This window comes from Manis pentadactyla, chromosome 6, assembly GCF_030020395.1.
Source record: "Manis pentadactyla isolate mManPen7 chromosome 6, mManPen7.hap1, whole genome shotgun sequence".
Taxonomy (NCBI): domain Eukaryota; kingdom Metazoa; phylum Chordata; class Mammalia; order Pholidota; family Manidae; genus Manis; species Manis pentadactyla.
The window spans coordinates 2,927,433-2,947,514 of NC_080024.1; the positions used below are offsets into that span (position 1 = coordinate 2,927,433).

At 35.5% G+C, this 20,082-nt stretch overlaps 1 protein-coding gene across 1 annotated transcript; it reads right to left on the reverse strand.

The window, feature by feature from the left end:
* Positions 1-1,085: 1,085 nt before the first annotated feature.
* Positions 1,086-19,068, reverse strand: RBM44 (RNA binding motif protein 44). Its single transcript, XM_036900922.2, has 14 exons — positions 18,980-19,068; positions 13,950-15,547; positions 13,615-13,670; positions 12,304-12,480; positions 11,652-11,835; positions 11,535-11,557; positions 11,317-11,401; positions 9,563-9,677; positions 8,704-8,838; positions 6,670-6,749; positions 6,493-6,566; positions 3,811-4,096; positions 1,356-1,501; positions 1,086-1,222 (listed from the first exon to the last, which is right to left on the reverse strand). The coding sequence occupies exons 1-14, from the start codon at positions 19,050-19,052 to the stop codon at positions 1,099-1,101; spliced, it is 3,156 nt and encodes a 1,051-aa protein (XP_036756817.2). The 5' UTR covers positions 19,053-19,068; the 3' UTR covers positions 1,086-1,098.
* Positions 19,069-20,082: the final 1,014 nt, after the last annotated feature.

Consider the following 20,082-nt stretch of genomic DNA (forward strand, 5'->3'; position numbering starts at 1 on the left):
TTCATATGGTCTTATTTCATTTATGATTAGTTATTTCTGATTGTGTACTTTTATTTCCAAAATAAGTAGTATGGCAAAATTGTTGCTAGAATATTTTGAAGACTGAAATGATGTTACTTTATCCTAGAAAATTTTTACCTTCATTTCCTCTAGCTACACGGCAGACCTAGATCATCTCAGTCCAACGTAGGGAATAAATTCTGAAGCTGAGTTACAGTCCATATGAGGGACGATCTATTTCTGATTCAACTTTACTCCTAGAATGTAGCCAGTTGGGGTCCCAACCCCATTGCTGAGAGTTCACCAAGGCCACATCTCCCTGATTCAATGCTATTAGAAAGGTCCCTTAAACACCTAGTTGCCCCTTTGCAAGTAATACCAAGGAGAACATGACCCAAACACTGGGCATGCTTTCCTGAGGTGCATCTCTCACTCTGACCCTTGAGTCACCACCACTGTGCTGTCACCAGTGCCTCAAGATGATATTCTCTACATTTCCTCAGCCTTCTTTCCTAGCTGGGTGGTTTTAGCTTAGGGACTGTCCTGATGCTGCAGTAAGATATCGGCCTGGGCTTGCATCTAATAGAATGTGACAGAAACAATGGAGTACGACTAGGTCACAGAACATATGCAGCTTCCATCTAGCTCTCCAGCTGCCGTGATGTAAAGACACTCAAGCAGCCCTGTGGAAAGACCCATGCGGTGAGTAACAGGCCTCTTGCCCCCACCCACGTGAGAGCCATCTCAGAGGCAGACCCTCCGGTCTCAGGCAGGCCTTCCTATGACTGCGGCCCAGGCCGATACCTTACTGCAGCATCAGGACAGTCCCCAAGCTAAAACCACCCAGCTGAGCCACCCCTGAATCCTGACCTACAAACTGAGATGATAAATGCTGTTTAAGCCGCTTAATTTTTGGTTAATAGTTTTGCATTAATAGTTAATAAAGTATGATTATTTTTAAATTTTATATTCTTATTCTATTACTTTAAATGTAATATTCTTTTTATTTGAAAAGAAATTTAAATTAATAGCTGAAAACCTTTAAGTAGTATTTCAATAGAAAAGATTTGATTACTTACTTTATTACTTTTTTTATTCCTAACTGGAAGCAGAGTCTTTCAAAACAGATGAAGTCATTTTCACAATAGTATTAATAGGCAAGCCATTCAGAAAGCCTTTATGACTCCCTCTTACTTTCTGAAGAGCGTCTATAACACGGTCTCTATGCAGAAGGAAAACATGCGTGAGCACTGCCCTTTCCAAAGTGACGCGTTCTAATATGGCTGAGTTATTGAACAGAGCTGTACTTGACACACCAATTTTAAAACCAGTTAAAACATAACTGTCATCATTACCTGCTAACTTCTGGATGTAGTTCAGCCAGTCTCTTCATGATCTTGGTAAAGCTACGGAGGTTCAATGTATTTGTAGGTATGAATCGAATAGGTGTCTCAGGTAATAGTTTAGGAGATTCAATCTGTTTACAAGTCTTCTTGACACTCTAAATAAGCATTTTGAAAGCTTTTTAAAAATCAGTAACCATTACATAGAGACAACCTAGCTTCCTCAATTAAATTTTAAAATTACAAATAGTAAAATCAAAGTTCCTAAGAAACTTACCTTATTTGGGATTATTAATACCAAATAGATTTACTTGAGTTGTGTTCAGGGTCATGAACTGACAATGCCATACATGTTTTCTTACAGAAGTGATAGAGTACATGAGGATATGTCTAAATCAGCCCTTCTCAACTGGGATTCCTCATCTGAACCACAGAACACAGAAACTGATGTTAACTATTTTCTCAATTTTCCCAAATATAGGACAAAAGTAGTTCCATTTTAGATTCATAGGAGAAAGGTTAATTCATTACATACATGATATGTTAGGTTTAAGGCATGAAGGCTTAATTCTCTTACCCACGCTGACAGAAACAGGCTGGTCTACACAGTAATTATAAATAGTCTACATTTTACTTACTAAAATGTAATGAACACAGAGTACTTATGAATGTGCTGTGGGGGTTAAACTAGTGATATAAAAATAGAACTTCTCCACTTATAGATAGTATAATCTAACTGAAGAGATAAACTGATTGATTAATTACTATTAACTATTGAAGTAGACTATAAATTGGTTGAAACCACTGTAAGCTCCAAAATAATAAAAAGAAGCACTGACATTTTAAAGCTTAGATGAAAAGTCACAAGAAATGAGTAAAATATTGTGTCTGTCACACCAGAATATCCTATGTTTTACTTTTTTGCTTATTGCCTTATCTCCTTCACTAGACTTAATCTCTGCAAGAGCAGGTGATGGTCTGTTAGTTCACTGCTACCCATTTTCCAGTGCCTGGGATAATTACATAGCTGGTAGGCAATGACTGTTTGTTGAATAAATAAAAGTTGGGGATACAATAGTTCAAGTGACAGTTGAAACCACAGACAGGATGAGATTTCCAAGCCCGAGCCCAATTACTGGTAAATAACAACAGCTACTATTTATTGAGTACATTCGCTGTGCCAGGTACTGTTCTAAGAATTTTCCTGTGTTAAAGTCACTCAAATCTCACAACATTTGTGAGATGCAAAGTATTATCGTTATCCCCATTTTACAATAAGCAACTCAGACACACAGGTTAGGTAACTTGCCAAGTCACACGATGAGTAGATGGGCAGAGCCTCTCATAGACAATAAATTTTTTCTAAATGAATATAATGAATAAATGTGGAGAATGTGAGAAAAAGGTGACCTCACACATTATATAAAAATTAACTCACAATCTTTGTGACCATGGGTTATGCAAAGATTTCTTAGATACAATAAAAGCACAAGTTAAAACAAGAAAAAGCTGGTAAACTATACTTCATCAAAATAAAAAAGCCCTGCTCTGAGAAACACAGTATTAAAAAATGTAAAGACTAAGTAGAGGCTATGAAAAAGTATTTGTAGATCACATATCTGATAAAGGATTTACATTCAGAATATAAAAAACTCTAAAAACTCATAAGGAAGTAAACCACCCAATAAAAATAGTCAAAACATAAACATGAATGAACTGCTGATACACACACAGATCAATCTCAAATGCACCAAGCTAAGTGAAAGAAGCCAGGCTCATAAGGCTGCATATTATTTGTCTGCATACATTCTACAAAAGGAAAAATTACAGAAGGAAACAGCAAAGCATAAAAGAATGTTTTGGAATGATGGAACTGTTCTGTATCCTGATTGTGGTGGTAGTTACATACCTTTATGCAGCTGTCTAACCACAGACACTAAAGACTGCATTTTACTGTTAAGTATATTTTTTTAAAAATCTGTGGAATGCCTGTAGGATGCCAAACATTTTAAGAGCAGTGGAAAGAGAAGAGCGAACAAGACAACTTCATCACCTCCCACATGGTGCTTAAAACCTCAATAATGTAAAAATGAGGGCATGTATCATCAAAGTGACTATAGCTTATGGTTTTAAAATTATGGACTAAGATAAGCTGTGAAAAAAGAATGAGTGGAAGTGTAGCTTGATACTTAGAGTATTGCTGCCCAAAAATAGAGACAAAAGACTGCAAAGCGATGGCAAAGAGCCTAATTAGAGGTGAGAAGAAACTAGTCCCTGTAGTTAGGTCTACAAAGATCTACTTTTCTCCCAGGAGCAAATGGAATTGTACAAAAGCAGATTAGGGTAGATTCAAGGTTAACGATGACCCAGATTAATATTCTCATTAACACTTCAAAATTGATTCTAGAATTATTAGTTTCACATACAGCATATACAAAGACCCTTTAAAAGGATCAAGAAAACTAACCTGGCTGAAAGGGAAAAATTCACTGTCTTGCTCAGCACCGGGCTGCCTTGGCCTGGTTCTGGGCAATCTAGAAACACAGGAGGCTGAATTAATTTCTTTGCTGGTGCCTTTTTCCAAATTATTCAAAGTAACTCGATTTCCATTTTTGGAAGAAAGTGGTGATGTATATTCTCCAGGAATTTTAACAAGTCGCACATTTACTGATTTTCCATTTATTTCTACCCCATTCATTTCTTTCACAGCCATCTTTGAATCACTGTTTTTCTTAAAAGCAAGAGAGGCATATCTAAAGTATAAAAGCAGAAAACCAAAAGATCCTTTGTTAATGACTTAAAATTGTTTAAACTTCATTTTGTAACTACTGGCTAAAATATACCTTTCCCACAAGAAAACTGCTCTTAAAATGTAAAAGTCGCTATAATTTCTTTGGGTTAGGAAGAATATTTATTTAGGATAACTAAATAAAAAACAAATTAAAAATGGAAAAAAAGTAAGCATTTCCTATGAATTAGCTCCTATGAATTTTATATTAAAATTTCATATAAAACAATGGCAAAGCTGATAAAGGACAGAATAGCAGGTGCAATGCTGGATTTCAGCTCCAGGCAAGTTCACTCTGGATTCAGTGAGACCAAAAAACGGTAACAGAACGTTGGAAAAAAGGCTCATATTTTACTCTTGCTAGTATGATCACGTCCACATCCGTGGATCCAAATCAGCGTGCAGCAAGTCTGCAATCTACAATCCTCATCTGTGCAGAGCACTGGGTGGAGGTCTTTATACAGCAAGAGGGACAATCCCAGCTCACTGCCAACACGTGTGCAAGCCTGCGCCTGAGCACTAGGCCGAGTAGTACATAAGCACGAGACAACATTGCAGGTGGGCGAGCAGATCGGTCAGGTGAGCGTCCTGCCATGGGACCCACTTCCATTTTCCCTACCCTTGGGATAATTGGTTATCCACACTAAAAAAATTAAAAATTTAATCCCAATACATAAAAACAACCTCCAGATGGATCAATGGCATTTGAAAGGCAAAATTTAACAACATTTAGCAGACTACATAAAGGAATGACCTTATGATCTTACAGTGGAAAAATATGTAGACCAAAAATGGAGCTGGAAAATCTAACCAGAATTTTAACCATATAACTGAAAAAGTTAGGCTCTTCATCCCTTTGACAAAGCCAGCCCTAGATAGTATCAACAGGATATATACCAAATCTGAAGAGGACTTGTTTTCAAACAGATTTTTACAACCTTTTGTATTTTTCTTTTTTAACTATTTTCTAAATTTCCATACAGAATATATAATACTTCAGGTAATAAAAAGCACAAATATTTTTTTTTTTAAGGATTCAGCAAAATATTTGTGTATAAAGTGAAGGTTCCTATGGCCAGGATTCTCACCTGGCTCTGGTTGGCTAGCTCACTACACACATGTGGGCAATGCGTTGCTATTGACTCTATATAAAGAGCTCCGCCCAGTGCTCTGGGCGGCACGGTGGTATGGCTGCATGGCTGCAGGAGGGCAGAGACTGAGATGGATGTGTGGGCAGAGAGGCCCAGGGGCAGAGACTGGCTTGCTGCCTGCAGACTCGCTCTGAGTGGATGGGATTCTGAGTGATTGACCTGCCGCCATGAGAATAAAGTTAGGTATAAGCCCTTTCACCCCAAGAACGTTCCATTGTTATTTTTTGGTCTCACCGAATTCATAATTAACTTGCCTGGGGCTGGAATCCATTGGCAAGACAATACTAAGAGTACTTCACATTAAATACTCCTCCTAGGTTGCAACACTACTTCAATTGAAATGTATTAACAGCATATCAATAGGTCTAATAAAAAAGCATATAATCTTAACTGATTCCATTCAAGACAAAAATTACACTTTAATTTCAATTCCAACTACAAACAGGATCCTTTCTTAAGATTTTCATATCTGAAACAGGTATCGATTTGAGTGATGCAACAGGAAAGGCATATCCATTAAGCTATCACCAATATTATTTGATATTTTTGAATGTTTGGCATTGTCACAAAACAGCACAACATACATACTGGAAATGACTATATGTAGATGATATAGGTGTCTATGAATAAAGTATGAAAGCATCAGCTAGAAAGTAATTAAAATAAAAAAAATAATAAAACACAATTTTCTGAGCACCTACGACATGCCAGGCTTTATTCCTACTGCTTTATTTATTTAAATAATAATAGTTTCCCAGCAATGCTGTGAAGGCACTATTATTATCCTCACTTTATAGATAAAGAGCCTGAGGTACCCAAAAGTTAGGTAACTTGTCCAAATTTATCCAGTAAGTTACTGATGGAGCTGGGAACCAAGCCCAAGCCATCGGGCTGTGGAGCCCACTGTCTTAAGTGCACTTGACTGCCCCTGTGACATAGTATCAACAAACAAGATAAGGTGCACAAAAATCAATAACTCATATATTATTAATAACAAGTTAAAAATAAAAGGTACAATGAAAGAACTATTTGATTAAAAACAGCACCGATTAATTAATTACTGTAGTTACTTGTTAGTGTGTCTCCCTCTACTAGACTGGGAAACCTGTGAAAATGACTTAGTCACCACTGTGGCTGATGTCTAGTACAGAACCTCTGGGGCAGAGCAGGCACCCAGTACATGCACGTTTGTTGAGTTTGGGAAACATACCTGTAAGTAGAAGAATCATCATAAATTGAAATTTCAGAAACTTGGTATTTCTGGAAATGAGACCTTAAGTCAGCCTAAAAGAAGAGAAATAAAAGTGTGTGAAAGGTAGGAAAAAACAACAGATTAACTGTGAACAATAAATAGACTTGGAAATGAAGCTAAAAACTCCTGGCATACCTCAGATACTGAAGGGCAGAGACCACCAACATGTATCAAATAACCTTTCTCTCTCCGTAAGGGCTCAACATTCTTCATTTCTGCTTGTAGAGAAACACACAACAGAAGATAACAATTACTGTATCTATATTTTAAAGAGAAAATATGAGAACTGTTAAATATTTCATTTTTTTTTTATAAAGCTTATTATAAAGTTATTAGTCAATATCAGCACTAGACTGAAGACTAGGAGCATGGAGTACAGTTGTAAGATTTCTGGGCTTTAATTATAGTATCTTCAAAATAAAGAGAGTGGAGTGGATGATACTAAGTCTCTTGTAGCTCAAAAATGGATCAGTAATATCTAGACAGTCTAATCCATTATATCATGACTAAGAAAAGTGCCTTTCATCTGTGGTTTAGAGACGTGCTATCCAAAATGCTGGATAAACACAGGATCCTGACATTCCCCACCCCCGCCATGTTGATGCTACCGAGGGTTCTCTTTCTTTGCTGGGGAAACATCATACCAAGAAAATCTTTAAATCAGACAAATCTCAATGGCAGGTATATAGTTCGTGGTAGCTGAGGCACATAAAAAAGGGGGTGGGACTAATGACGTGATTTAGACAGCACTATTTTGGGAACCAGAAATATTAGGATTATAGATATCTTTCATTTTCTTGTTTGATAAAAAAATTCAAAACTCTTAACTGTACTTTCATGGTGTTTTGAAGAGAACCTGTTCTGAATCAAAAAGGATTCACTAACTAAGATTCTTTATAAAGTTACTGTCAAAACCTATACCTGGCACATAGGAGGTACATGATAATTGTTGAATGAATTCTTAAAGTAGCTCTTTTTTATATGTTTTCTATTTTTATATAATAATGGGATATTTGTAAATTTTGTTTTCTTACTCAATAATAATCTAACACTTACTGAGCGCTTCTCATATTCTATGCATCATTCCAAGCACTTTGGGTCATCTTATCCTGTAATGGTCACAACCACCCCATGAGGGAGCAATTGTTACTTACATTCCAGATGAGGATTCTGAGGCCTTAGGAACTCAGGTTACAAATCTAGTAAGTGGTGGTGCTGCAACTGAGGTAAAATCCTTCACCTCTAGGCAATAATACCTTTCTTCATTAATTGACTTCATTTAACTCACTAATCTCTGGTTTATAATGTACTAATAGAGAAAATAGTGAAACTATATAATTCAGATTTTTTCATTGGGGTGGGGAGGGAGCAAGGAGCTACAGTCTAGTAAGACAAGAGCAGTGACTAAACAATCAGGAGACATACATTCGCCCTATCATCTCACCTTTCACTAATTTAGTACAATATATCTACTAAACACCCTAAGATGGAATGCTGTACCTTGCACTGGGGATAGGCAGTGAGCAAAACAAAAAAATCCTAGTAAGCACTGTTTATATATGCAGGAAATAACTCAATAGAACTGTTACTATCATGTAAAAAATTTTAAACTCCATAGAAGTATATAGGAAAAAATAGAGAAAAGTAGTATATCACTAGAAAATACTGAGTAGTAATCACAGATGATTGAGGAAATTCCAACTGTTATAAACCATTAGGAACCATCTAAAGATGAAAACATTCGTGAAAAAGATTTATTAAAGTGAGAGAATGCAAATAATTTTCATCTCATGCCAATGTGACAGACAGTCCCTGCTGCCTGCGGGAAACAGGAAGCTTGTTCTGTTCGCCTGTGCCCCATAGGGCGAAGTGCCCAATGACACACAGGAAAGGACACCCCGAGCAGTACTGACACCAGCCAAGCAGTGGAGGGGATGGCGGACCTCTACCTGCCAACTAAGTCTTGGACTTAAGCATTTAGTTTCCCAAAACTGATTTACTTTTTAAAAAACTGACCTCCAAATTACCAATTTCCTCATTTTTTTCTATTTATAAAGGAAAGTTACAAAGAGGAATAAAATAATAAAACAGCTTATAACACAGAAGATGGTAAACATTATTTTACAAATGAGTCACTCAGGATTTTTAAGTAAATTGTTAAGAACCAACCCGGTGTAAGCTTCGGATCCCCTCTGCCTTGTCCTAACTGATTTTCCCGTATTCCTGAGATGTCAACTTCAACTCCTGTCAGGTTCTCTTTAGCATCAAACCAGTCTTCACTTATGTCTTGGTAATTTTTGCAGCCTGAGAAATTGAACACAAGTAGCTATAATGTTTAACCCTCTGAGAAGTTATCTAAAAGCTCCTCAGAGTGAATAAACATGATGACAATTACTATTTGATGTATAAATTAAAAATAAATATTAGCAAAATAAGAGAACCAAGCATAAAGATTCTGAGAAGGGTTTTTCAGCAGTCCCTGAATAAAGTCCTTTTCAGTATGAGTGATATGCTTCTCAGTATTCCTTTAATTAACAATGATTCCTAGCTTATTAAAAATCTTACTTTTCTGATTTTTAAATCTTTTATTTAAAGTAATCGAAAGAAGAGACTTACATCATTTTATATGCAAAGCAATAGTAAGCATCTTTAAAAAGGGATTAAGCAGTGCTGCAGCCCATTTTGTTCATTAAAAATTGAATTCATGATCTTTTTAGAATCTTTTCATACAGGACAAAACTAAAAAAATTACACACAATTTACAGAGATACAAATTGGGCAGAAGAAATTTCAGATTGGAAAACAAAAACCAGAAGAATAAAAGTCTGTATTATTATAATTTGCATTATCAGATAAACTAAGAAACCTTAAAGATATTAAATAGATGTAATAACATACTCAACATTCATAATCAGAATGATGCAATTTAAAATATTTATTTTCATTTAATGAATGGGCACTAGGGATATCTTAAACCTTATTAATTGTTTTTTGGCAATAATACAAGTCAATACATTTTAATACTCACCTTTATCATCAAGTTTCAGTTGACTAAAGTCTATATCTATATCATCATTTTTTAAACCATCTTCCTTGGGTGATTTATCTTCTTTAGGATGACTATTGTCAGATAATAAAGACGTCTGAGGATTGAAATAATAAAAACAATAATAAGTAAAGACTAACAGTTTTGTCATTCTTACTATGTGGGGGGCACTCCTCACTGGCATTAGTTAGCCCCCCAATAATGAAGGCTACAAGAGCAAAATCATCATTAATCCGAATTTACAGGTGAGCAGACTGAATCTAAGTAGTTTGTTGCTTTATATGTCTCTCAAATGGTTAACAGTAATTAGGATTTGAACCCAGTCTGTTTATAGTGACTGTATGCTAACATTATTATTTAGCATATAGCAAAGTGTGGCCATACACACACTAGAAGTATTTGAGCTGATTTTTGGAGGTAAACATATAAGTATTTTTTGTGTTAACAACTAACATTTATTTAATGTGTACTTATGTATATATTCTAGTTATGGGAAGTAATATTTCTTTCCCATATGTAATAGTAAGTTAGTCTTACACATAAATTTATTTAAAAACACAAATCATTTAAAGAAAAAAACAGAGCAAATAACATTTTAAGTAATTAATATATGGCTATGGATTGTGAAGATGGTACATAAGTAGCTAAAATTTAAAAACACTATTCGGGCTTTCATGTATAACCTGTTAATTTCATGAGACAGATATTAAAATGTAATTCTAACTTAAAACAGATATTTTTTTATAGTCCAAACTAAGATTATAAAAATTGTTATATATCTGCATCTTGTATCTTAAAAAAATTTATTGTTCTTCCCAATTAAGTAAGTTATACCACTGTTACCATTACAATGATAAAAAAAAATCCAAACCCTCCAGAACGCTGTATTTCATGAAATGGACAAGTTGGCTTAAGCAAACTACGTAAGAAATTTAAAGCTTTAAATATCTGATTTAAAATTTTTAAAATCTTTGTGGATAGCTGAGATTTAAAGGGAAAAAAGAGTATAGCAACGTAATAAATATTTGGCTAAAGTAATTTACTTTTAACCATTAATGTTAATAGAAAGGAATATAAATCAATCAGGTATTGCACTGTTGGCTTTGGAATGCATCTTATTATTTAATACTACCCAAATAATAGAACCTCTGGATTAAGACAAAAGTTAGAAAGTAGATATAAACTCCAGCTTTCCTACCCCATTGCCTCACTTGATAATGGAATATAACTTATGTTGCTATATCATGTCACAATTCCTTAGGGGAACAAAAGAGATCAAGAAAACCGATGAAAGGCACTTTAAAACTATTTTAATCATTTAAATAAAGGAGGAAATAAAACTTTACCCTGTCAAAAATGAATAGAATATTATTTTACTTTACTTCATAAATGAAGGTAGAAAATACTAGTTTTAACTACACTGGATCAACATGATGGTGGCCATCAGTTTGCCTGATACAGTCCAGGTTTATACGTATTGTTATGGTGAACTGATACCATCACTAGCTTTCATCCTCAAAATCTCATGGTTTGATGATAAATTATATGGTCATCCTGCTTAACTACTGACACCCGTTAGGTTCCTTCTCATCAGTTACATCCCTCAAACGGTAGTACGCAAAGTAAGCCAGCTGGGTGAAAACAAGGATGTGAGAGCTTCTGAAAATTAAGAGTTTACTTTACAACCCATAAAATTAAAGGTTTACACTGATGAACTACTTAAAAAAAAATCTCACTTGAGAGAGTGTCTTCTTTTGGCTTGAAGAAATGTCAACATCATGTGTACTTTGATTATCTAATTCAGAATCTGCTCCTGCAAAGCTAAACAGATAGACATTTCATTAAAGAATTTATCAATGTTCTGAATAAGGACCAAAATAGAAAACTTAAAGTTAACTGAATTAAACAATTTTTAAGATCTAATGAATTTTAATTAGATGAAACCAAAACTTACATATGTGATTCTTCTTTTATCAACTGGAAAGAGAGAGAAGGGAAGAAAAATCATTTAGTTTAAAATGTTTTCTGTCTAAATGAAGCAAAAATTTTCTTCCTAAAACATAATACGTACCCTGGCAGCAAAAGTAGAAAAGGTAGATAATAATTTTGACTCTAATGACAGCGGGGGCAGCTCTTCCAGTGGTACACCTTTGTTTATTTTTTCTTTCAGTTTCTCATATCTAACTTTTAAGTCTCCCAGAACAGACAGTAGTGATGCTCCCAATTCTTTTTTGGTAGAACTATTTGATAAGTTCCTGTTCAAAAGTTAAGTTTACAAAAGTAAATTATTCAGTTCCCTCTCATCCATTTAGCACTAATATTATATACTTAGTTCTAACTCTACTAGATCTTTAAAAGTTTTTATTTTAACTGTTTAATAAAAGAAAATAAACCACAGATGTTTTTCTAGGGGCATTATAAGCAACCCTCAACATATAAGCCAGAAAAATGTGGCAGAATGTCACTGACTTCATCCGTACTAGGGCTTTTAGAAAACATCAAACCTATCTTTTGACTGGACTCATCACAGCATCATGCACTGTTGCCTTTTCATGAAATCAAAATATTACTTTTTAAAGTCCACTACTCCTAGGCCAGCTAATAAAACCACTATAATCTACCTGTCATTCTGCCCTTCAAAAATTAAAATTAAAGACATTTTCTAGAACAAATTTGAAGCTACTGACAGATTTCTAAAAGATACATTTAAAATTAACAGTCACCTATTTAATCCTTCTCTATTTCCCATTACAAGTCTGTAAATATCACTGCAGTAGCGATAACACATTTGGTAGTGAACATTTAATAGGTGCAACTCTGCTTTGATGGCTCTCTGCATTATTTTCTGACAGCATTCTGACGGCAAATTTTTCTCCATCTCTTTAGAAAGCCGAGATTCCCTAAAATAAAAGATTGGATTAGGTAAGAGTCCAAGTATTTTTCTGTTAATGACATGCCTCTAGAAACAAATTTAAAATTTCTTACATTTCCCTGTCAGGTTTAAATCATTTCTACCTAAGGATGGAAAGGTTTAGGAACACATTACAGCGAAAACAAGGATGTCAAGAGTCAAAGCTAAATATATTCTTTCTAGAAGTCAAGGAAGCAAGTAGTTCTCAAATTCATATTTTCTTTTACCAAAAAAGGATTCCAAAGTAAAGTACTGACTTTATCCACAATCAACAGATTTTCAACCTAAATTAAGATTCTGCCAACTTTTTTAGAAGTGATCAGCATTCTGGATGGAAACTGTTCTAAAATGTTATCTTTTAATAGGAAATAAGACATAATTTATATGTTTTTTAGTAATTAAGGGTCATTCTAAGCAAATATTTTGCTGTGTTTTATCAAAAAGCCCCAAATTGTACATTTTTTGAATGCTAACAGTTCTTCCTGTGCTAGTAGCTGCCACTTCCAGCTGTTCTCAATGCTTCTGCCTCTGGACACCAACTCTTCTATTTCAATTTACAGGCTGAGACATTGCAGTAAACTCACTGGAACAATGAAGAGTGAAGGAAGGTAAAAGTAAGTGACCTCAGAGCATGAAAACTAAATTGGCTTCTCAGAGATTTCCCCTTTTCTCTCTCCTCCCCCACCTCCTGGTTGTCCATGGATGCAAAGTAAACTATACAATGAATTGAAATCAGGATTAAAACCTCCAGGAAAGTAGCTATTTTCTTCTTCAAATATATTACATTTTCCAAAGGTGCTATTTTGTTTTGGCCTGGAAGGGCAGGGGTGGGGTCAAATGAAAGACAACGGAGCAGTTAAATCAGTATGGGTTTGGATTGAACAAAGGTAAAATGCTGTGAGTTTCTGAAGGAATAGTCGGACTGAAATCTCATTTAAGTGAAAAGCTTTGACATTTGATATTATCCTAATATTAACGTGTCTGAAGGCAAATGGCTGAAGAAGGTGACTCTTAAAGTCCCTTTCAGCTAGTATTCTACACAGTTAAGTACTCTACAAAAAAGCAAATTACTATTTTTATTTTTTTCCTTATGTGTACCTACAAGCTTCTACATCTGACTTACCTCTCAGGATGTTTTTTTAAGTCTGTGATATCAAATGTTTTCAATTCCAGTGAATCCTGAAAACATGATTTAAAATCAAATTAAAAATATGACAAAGGACACAGTATCTGGAGTTCCAAACTGGTCAAATGTAAAATCCAATTTCTGATTGACTGGGTGGCAACAGCCGCCTCCAGAGAAGGAAAGGCTGGGCGGCCATCTAATTCATCTTCTCCCTTCCTCCAGCGTTTCCTCACGAAAGCCTCAGGAACCCGCGCTGTATGTACTTAATAGTGGCATGCCCTGCCTCTTTATACAGTCAAATACAATGTTCTTATTAATCATACTGGTTTTACCTTATTTCTGAAATTTCCATCAGGTTTTAAGCTGTCATCTGAGAGAGGTTTTCCCAGCAGTCCTTTTGTTGTAGCCACCTGCATATCTCCATTATCTTGACGGAATGTCCAGTCTGTGTTACAAGCCACACTTCTGGGTTTCTTGTTTTGCCATTTGCCAGGTGGCCCTTTGCCCATCACTGTCTCTGTGCTGCTTGATGCAGACACTGCAGGTCTGGCACTTGCTGCCCTGCTGGTTGTGGAACAAGCCCTGAAATCAGCACTAACACCCACCGGATTAACTGTGACCGTGTGCCCTGCAGTGTCTGCCCCCGATTCTGGACAGGTTCTTTTCATATCATGGAAGCACGTTTTATTTGTGGTGCTACCAGTAACTCTTAGGGAGCTATTTCCTTCTATTGCCTGATTATCTTTGCCTGGAATCTTTGGGAGAGGAACAGAAACATCTAAGGCTGGGTCAGGGGTATTTTGTAGGCTTTCATAATGTGAATATCCACAGGCAGTAATTACCGAATCATCAGACACAAAGGAAGTCTGACAATCTTTACAGGGTTGGAGTAACGACTCTAAAGCTTTGTCCTGTGGTAATGTGCTAGGATTTTCAGTGTCCTGTAATATTTTGTTCTCAATAATTGCATCTCCACAAAAATTTTTCCTTTCAGTTATGTGAGATTTCATTCTGCCAGCATAAATTTTAGTTTTTAATGCATTTTGTGGGTTCAAGAAACCACTTTTAGGCTGAGATTCCTGATTTTCCAGAGGACTACTCCTTAGTACAACTTCATCAAATACTGTGTGGTACACTGAACTAGTCTCCTGTTCCTCACATTTCTCACGCTTCAGTCCACAATACTGTCTTAATGTAACAGAGTTTGGCAATTTGGAGATATGAGGTGAATTTTTTTGTCCATTACCATCAGTTGACTCTACAGAGATGCTAGAACTACTCTCCAACTTAACATGATTATCTTCTGTATTGCTATCATATTTAACTTCATAACCTGAATTTCTTAATCCAACCATTTCCAGATTAGGTATGCTTAATGTTTTCATTTGGTCAAAAGATAAATGGTAACTTATATATTCTTGTTCTTCTGCACTGTGATATTCCTGCTGTGAATCTTCATCTATGTCATGCTTCTGCACATCTTCAGCAGTTTCTTTATAATCATTACCTGAACTCCTATAGTTTCTTTCTAAACCAATAATCTTACTACCTTGACATTCCAAAGTCTCAAAAAACACCTCCTCTCTTTTCTGCATTTCAGAATTTAATTCCGAATTTAAATAAATAAGACTTTCATTCTTTAGTTTTGACTCTGAATAATGTATAGAGTATGTCTCATTCAAGAAAGCGTACTCAATACTGTCTTCACACTCACTTGACCGTGAGCGACTACTTCCTATGCTGGTATCTGGACTTGCAGTAAAAGTTGGCTCCAGTATATCTGTTTTGTCAATATTGCTGATTGCTTTGTCATTAGCGATTTGTCCTAGTGGCAAGTAATTCCAGTCATCATCAAGAAAAGTCGATTTGGCTTCATTATAACCATTGGAAGATAATGATAAATTTTCTTTCTTAGGATTAGAAGGCTCATCTGATTTAAAAAAACACAAGAATAAAATGTTAGCAATATTACAGAATCTAAACACTAGAAAAGATCTTGGATGTGATCTGGTCCAAGCTCTCCTAATGTAGGAACACTTTTTCTCCATCTCTTTAGAAAGTTTTTGCCTTCTTCCCATTTTGTCTTAATTTTGTCTTAATTCTGTCCTCAACTCTTTGATTTAAAGACTTTAATTTTCTACATTCTTGAGTTGACTGCTTATTAATTCATTTATTTTAGTTTTATGTAATAAAAATATCTGAAGCTGTGACTTCTTTTGTTTCTAACTTTGACTAGGTGCCATATATTTGAAAATCTCACTGTCAAAGTCTTCATTGTTCTCATTGTCATTAATATCTTTCCAATTGTCAAAGTTCACACCGTTTACCAAGTAGATAAGTCGGAATTCAAAGCTAGACAGGCTGACTTCTGCTTTGTTATGTCTTCTTCATTGTAGAACAGGGAGAGTGAAGTTAAATGATTTGGTCAGGATGGTTGATTGAAATAGGACATTGAGAATTAATTCTTTTTTTTTCCCCAAACTCATCAGGAACCTTTCTAATACCTAATCAACAGAACCCCACTGAAGAGAGCCTAGCTTTGTAGGGGTGTGCACAGTGAAGATAACTAGGAGCCATAAGGCTCAATATGGTTCTGTGGGTTAGTTAGACATGTCTGCTGGTGTCCTCTGGGGTCACTCAGGTGACCGTTGGGGTGCCTTGTTTTTTTCCTACAGCTGGATTCAAAGAGCCATTGCATTGACTTTTAAAATAAACAGCTTTAGTGAGGTATTTTTTCTCATTTCAAATGTAAGATTGAATTTTAGTAACAGTATCAAGTGGTGCAATCATGACTCCATAAAATCAGTTTTAGAACATTTTAATCTCTTCAGTAAGATCCCTTATGCCCATTTACCGTTAACCCTTTTTCCTATCCCCTGCTCCAGGCAGCCACTAATCTTTCTGTTTCTATATACTTGCTTTTTTTGTATATTTCATTTAAATGGAATCATACAATATGTGATCTCTTGTCTGGCTTTCATTCAGCATAATGTTTTTTACAAATTGTTTTTTAATTGTCCAAAATGTTTAATGTTTAATGTTTTTTTGTTTTTTAATTGTCCAAAATTAAACATGTCCATTTAATTGTCCATTAAACATGTTTAATGTTTTTTAATTGTCCAAAAACTTTGACAATTGGAAAGATATTAATGACAATGAGAACAATGAAGACTTTGACAGTGAGATTTTCAAATATATGGCACCTAGTCAAAGTTAGAAACAAAAGAAGTCACAGCTTCAGATATTTTTATTACATAAAACTAAAATAAATGAATTAATAAGCAGTCAACTCAAGAATGTAGAAAATTAAAGTCTTTAAATCAAAGAGTTGAGGACAGAATTAAGACAAACCTGTGTTCCCCTCAAAATTCATCTGTTGAAACCCTGACTCCCAATATGAGGGTAATTGGAAGTGGGGCCTTTGGGAGTTAATCAGGGCTGGATGAGGTCATGAGGGTGGGACCCTCAAGATGGGGTGGTTTCCGCTTTCTCTCCACCCTGTGAGACAATGTAAGGTTTTCATCTACAACTCAGAAAGAGAGCCCTGACCAGAACCTGGCCGGACCAGTACCCTGATGGGGACTTTCAGCTCCCGAACTGTGAAAAAATACCTACTGTTTATGATACCCAGTCAGTGATATCTTGTTATGGTAGGCCTTAGCTGGCTAACATAGTAGCTGACGTCTGTGAACTCTGTTAATGGCAAGGCATTACTACGTAAGGCAGTCACTCCATTTGTAATCTCTGGGTGCCTCTAGGTGACAGCCTTAGGCACTGTAGAAACAAAGGGAAGAAGCCATGGGTGCTGTGCGCTAATACTTAGGGCTTTCATAAAGGTCACAGATAAGAAGAGCACATGTAAGTATAGTACAGTCACAGAGTGCTGAAGGAGTAGTGTTGATGCACAGGTAAATGCTTGAGAAGAAAGGAGAAGCAGATGTCAGAGAGATTTTATACCTATAAGGGGTTTTAAACAAAACAGACAGTTATAAAGTTAGTTACGTGAAAGAACATGGCATTTTCAGAACTGTAGGTCAGCTTGTTTGGAGTGCAAATAGTTCTACAGGAATGACAGGAGCTGTGAACGGAAAGAGGCCTTTTATAACGTGCTAATTGGGAGTCTGGCTCTTGTTTTCAGGCAATGGAGGACTACTGGGCCTCTTAAAAGGGGAGCCATGTGAGTGGGATTGAGTTCAGATGCCTCTGGCAACAGTGAGAATGAAGGCTCGACAGAGGAGACTGGAGGCAGATGGACCAGGAGAGAGCTGGAGTGGGACTGGAGAAGAAAGAACCGGTACAAAGGTTGATCAGGAATGGGAGATAAAGGAGAGACTTAGTTGCTTTCAGTATTTGACTAAAAATACAATCAAAAACATGTTTTATATGAACATCCAGTATACACATACATATGTATGTGTGTAAACAAATATTTTACAAAACAGCAACTACTCTATTCCAATGTACTCTGGTATTTTCTAGCCTATTTTATTAAAAAAAAACTGATCACAATCAGCTAAGCTATTTCAGGGCTCACCAATTGGCTACCACCTATTTAAACATTGCTCTAAGATAAGGTTTATAATGGTATTACAGTTGAATAGGAATATTTGGAGCTAAAGAGATAGGGACTTTCTGAAGAAGAGTAGATTTAGAAGATGAAAAGCAAGGGCAAGAGACAGAAGATGAATTCTAGGCAAGTGGATTTTGAGGTTAGTGATAAAACACCCAGATGCAAATGTCTAATAATGTGCCATAGGTATGGGGTTGGAGCTAAGGAGAACAGTGTCAGCTTTCATTATAAACTCCTGGGCTGACTGTGATTTTCTTAAAAATTTGTATAGGAGTTCATTATATATTCTGGATACTAATTCTTTGTTTTTCATATTTATATTATTGACTTTTTTATTACATATAGTTATAAGCACATAGTTCGATCATCTTGCTTTTTTATGCTCTTGTTATCTTATTTTCTTTTCTACATTACCACAGAAAAAGAAATACCAGATTTGTGTCAAGACAAAATATATATACCTTGGGTAGCAGAGATCAACCTGCCTTCTTCCCATTTATTACCCTGAAAGCAGCTGTACATGTCGGCAGTTCCTGAAAGCCTGGCTGGGGAGAAACCCTTTCTTTGGGTTCACCATTCTCTTCCCTAAATCTACCTAAGAGGTCCTGTGTAGGCTGCCCTTATTCATCAAAAATCATCTGAGTGAGTCTGCCAAGTTAAAAATATGCTGAATCTTACCACCTTATTGGGAGGAAGGGTTAAATGGTAGTGACACTGGAAGGGAACTTTCTAGCCCAATCGCATTTCGTACTCTCTCCACCTAGAATAAAACCAACTGGTCTGGCCCCTCACCTTTCTGGATGTTTCCTCCATTTTTGTGGTAGCTTTTACCAGAAGCTGTCTCCACCACTGCAGGGGCCTGCATCTCTCAAGGATGTATATTCTAGAAGAGGTATAAATATTGAACTATTAGTATACTTGGCATTATATATATATATATATATATATATATATATATATATATATATATATACATGTATTAAAAAAATTTTTTTATTAAGGTATGATTGATATACACTCTTATGAAGGTTTCACATGGAAAAACAATGTGGTTACTACATTTACCCATATTATCAAGTCCCCACCCCTACCCCAATGCAGTCACTGTCCATCAGTGCAGCAAGGTGTACTTGGCATTATATTTTTAAAAACTATTAGAAAACAAGAATTTGGCAAAGTGCTAATTACAGTAAAGATTCTAATATAAGAGGACTAATAAACAAAACTGGTAGAATATTTCAATAGCTTTTTTAAAAAGTATAAATTGACAGCCACATAAAAGACTATATTATTTAAACAGACAAAACATATTTTTAAAACTTCTAAAGAACATTAAAAAAAAAACCTGATGTATTAGGTTATCACGAAAAGTCTTAATCCCAAAAATAGAGTATTAAAGGCTACAATGTGACCCTATTTATATCAAAACTGGATTAAAAATGTTTCCAAAACAAATTGTAGGCTTATTAAAAACCAATGACATGGTATGGCCATACAATTGAGTATCTTCCAACAACAAGAGAACAAATTATTGATACATGTAACCCCCTGTGGATTAATGTAAAAAACATTATGCTGAATGAAAGCCAGACAAGAGATCACATATTGTATGATTCCATTTAAATGAAATATACAAAAAAAGCAAGTATATAGAAACAGAAAGATTAGTGGCTGCCTGGAGCAGGGGATAGGAAAAAGGGTTAACGGTAAATGGGCATAAGGGATCTTACTGAAGAGATTAAAATGTTCTAAAACTGATTTTATGGAGTCATGATTGCACCACTTGATACTGTTACTAAAATTCAATCTTACATTTGAAATGAGAAAAAATACCTCACTAAAGCTGTTTATTTTAAAAGTCAATGCAATGGCTCTTTGAATCCAGCTGTAGGAAA

Bases quoted from the DNA above. Each gene is read 5' to 3' on its own strand.
- RBM44 (XM_036900922.2), bottom strand. From the start codon at position 19,052: ATGCAGGCCCCTGCAGTGGTGGAGACAGCTTCTGGTAAAAGCTACCAC. The intron at 11,558-11,651 runs GTACGTATTATG...CTCTCTTTCCAG, and splicing joins TTTCTACTTTTGCTGCCAGG to TTGATAAAAGAAGAATCACA. The intron at 1,223-1,355 runs GTAATGATGACA...CCTTCTGCATAG, and splicing joins CTACATCCAGAAGTTAGCAG to AGACCGTGTTATAGACGCTC.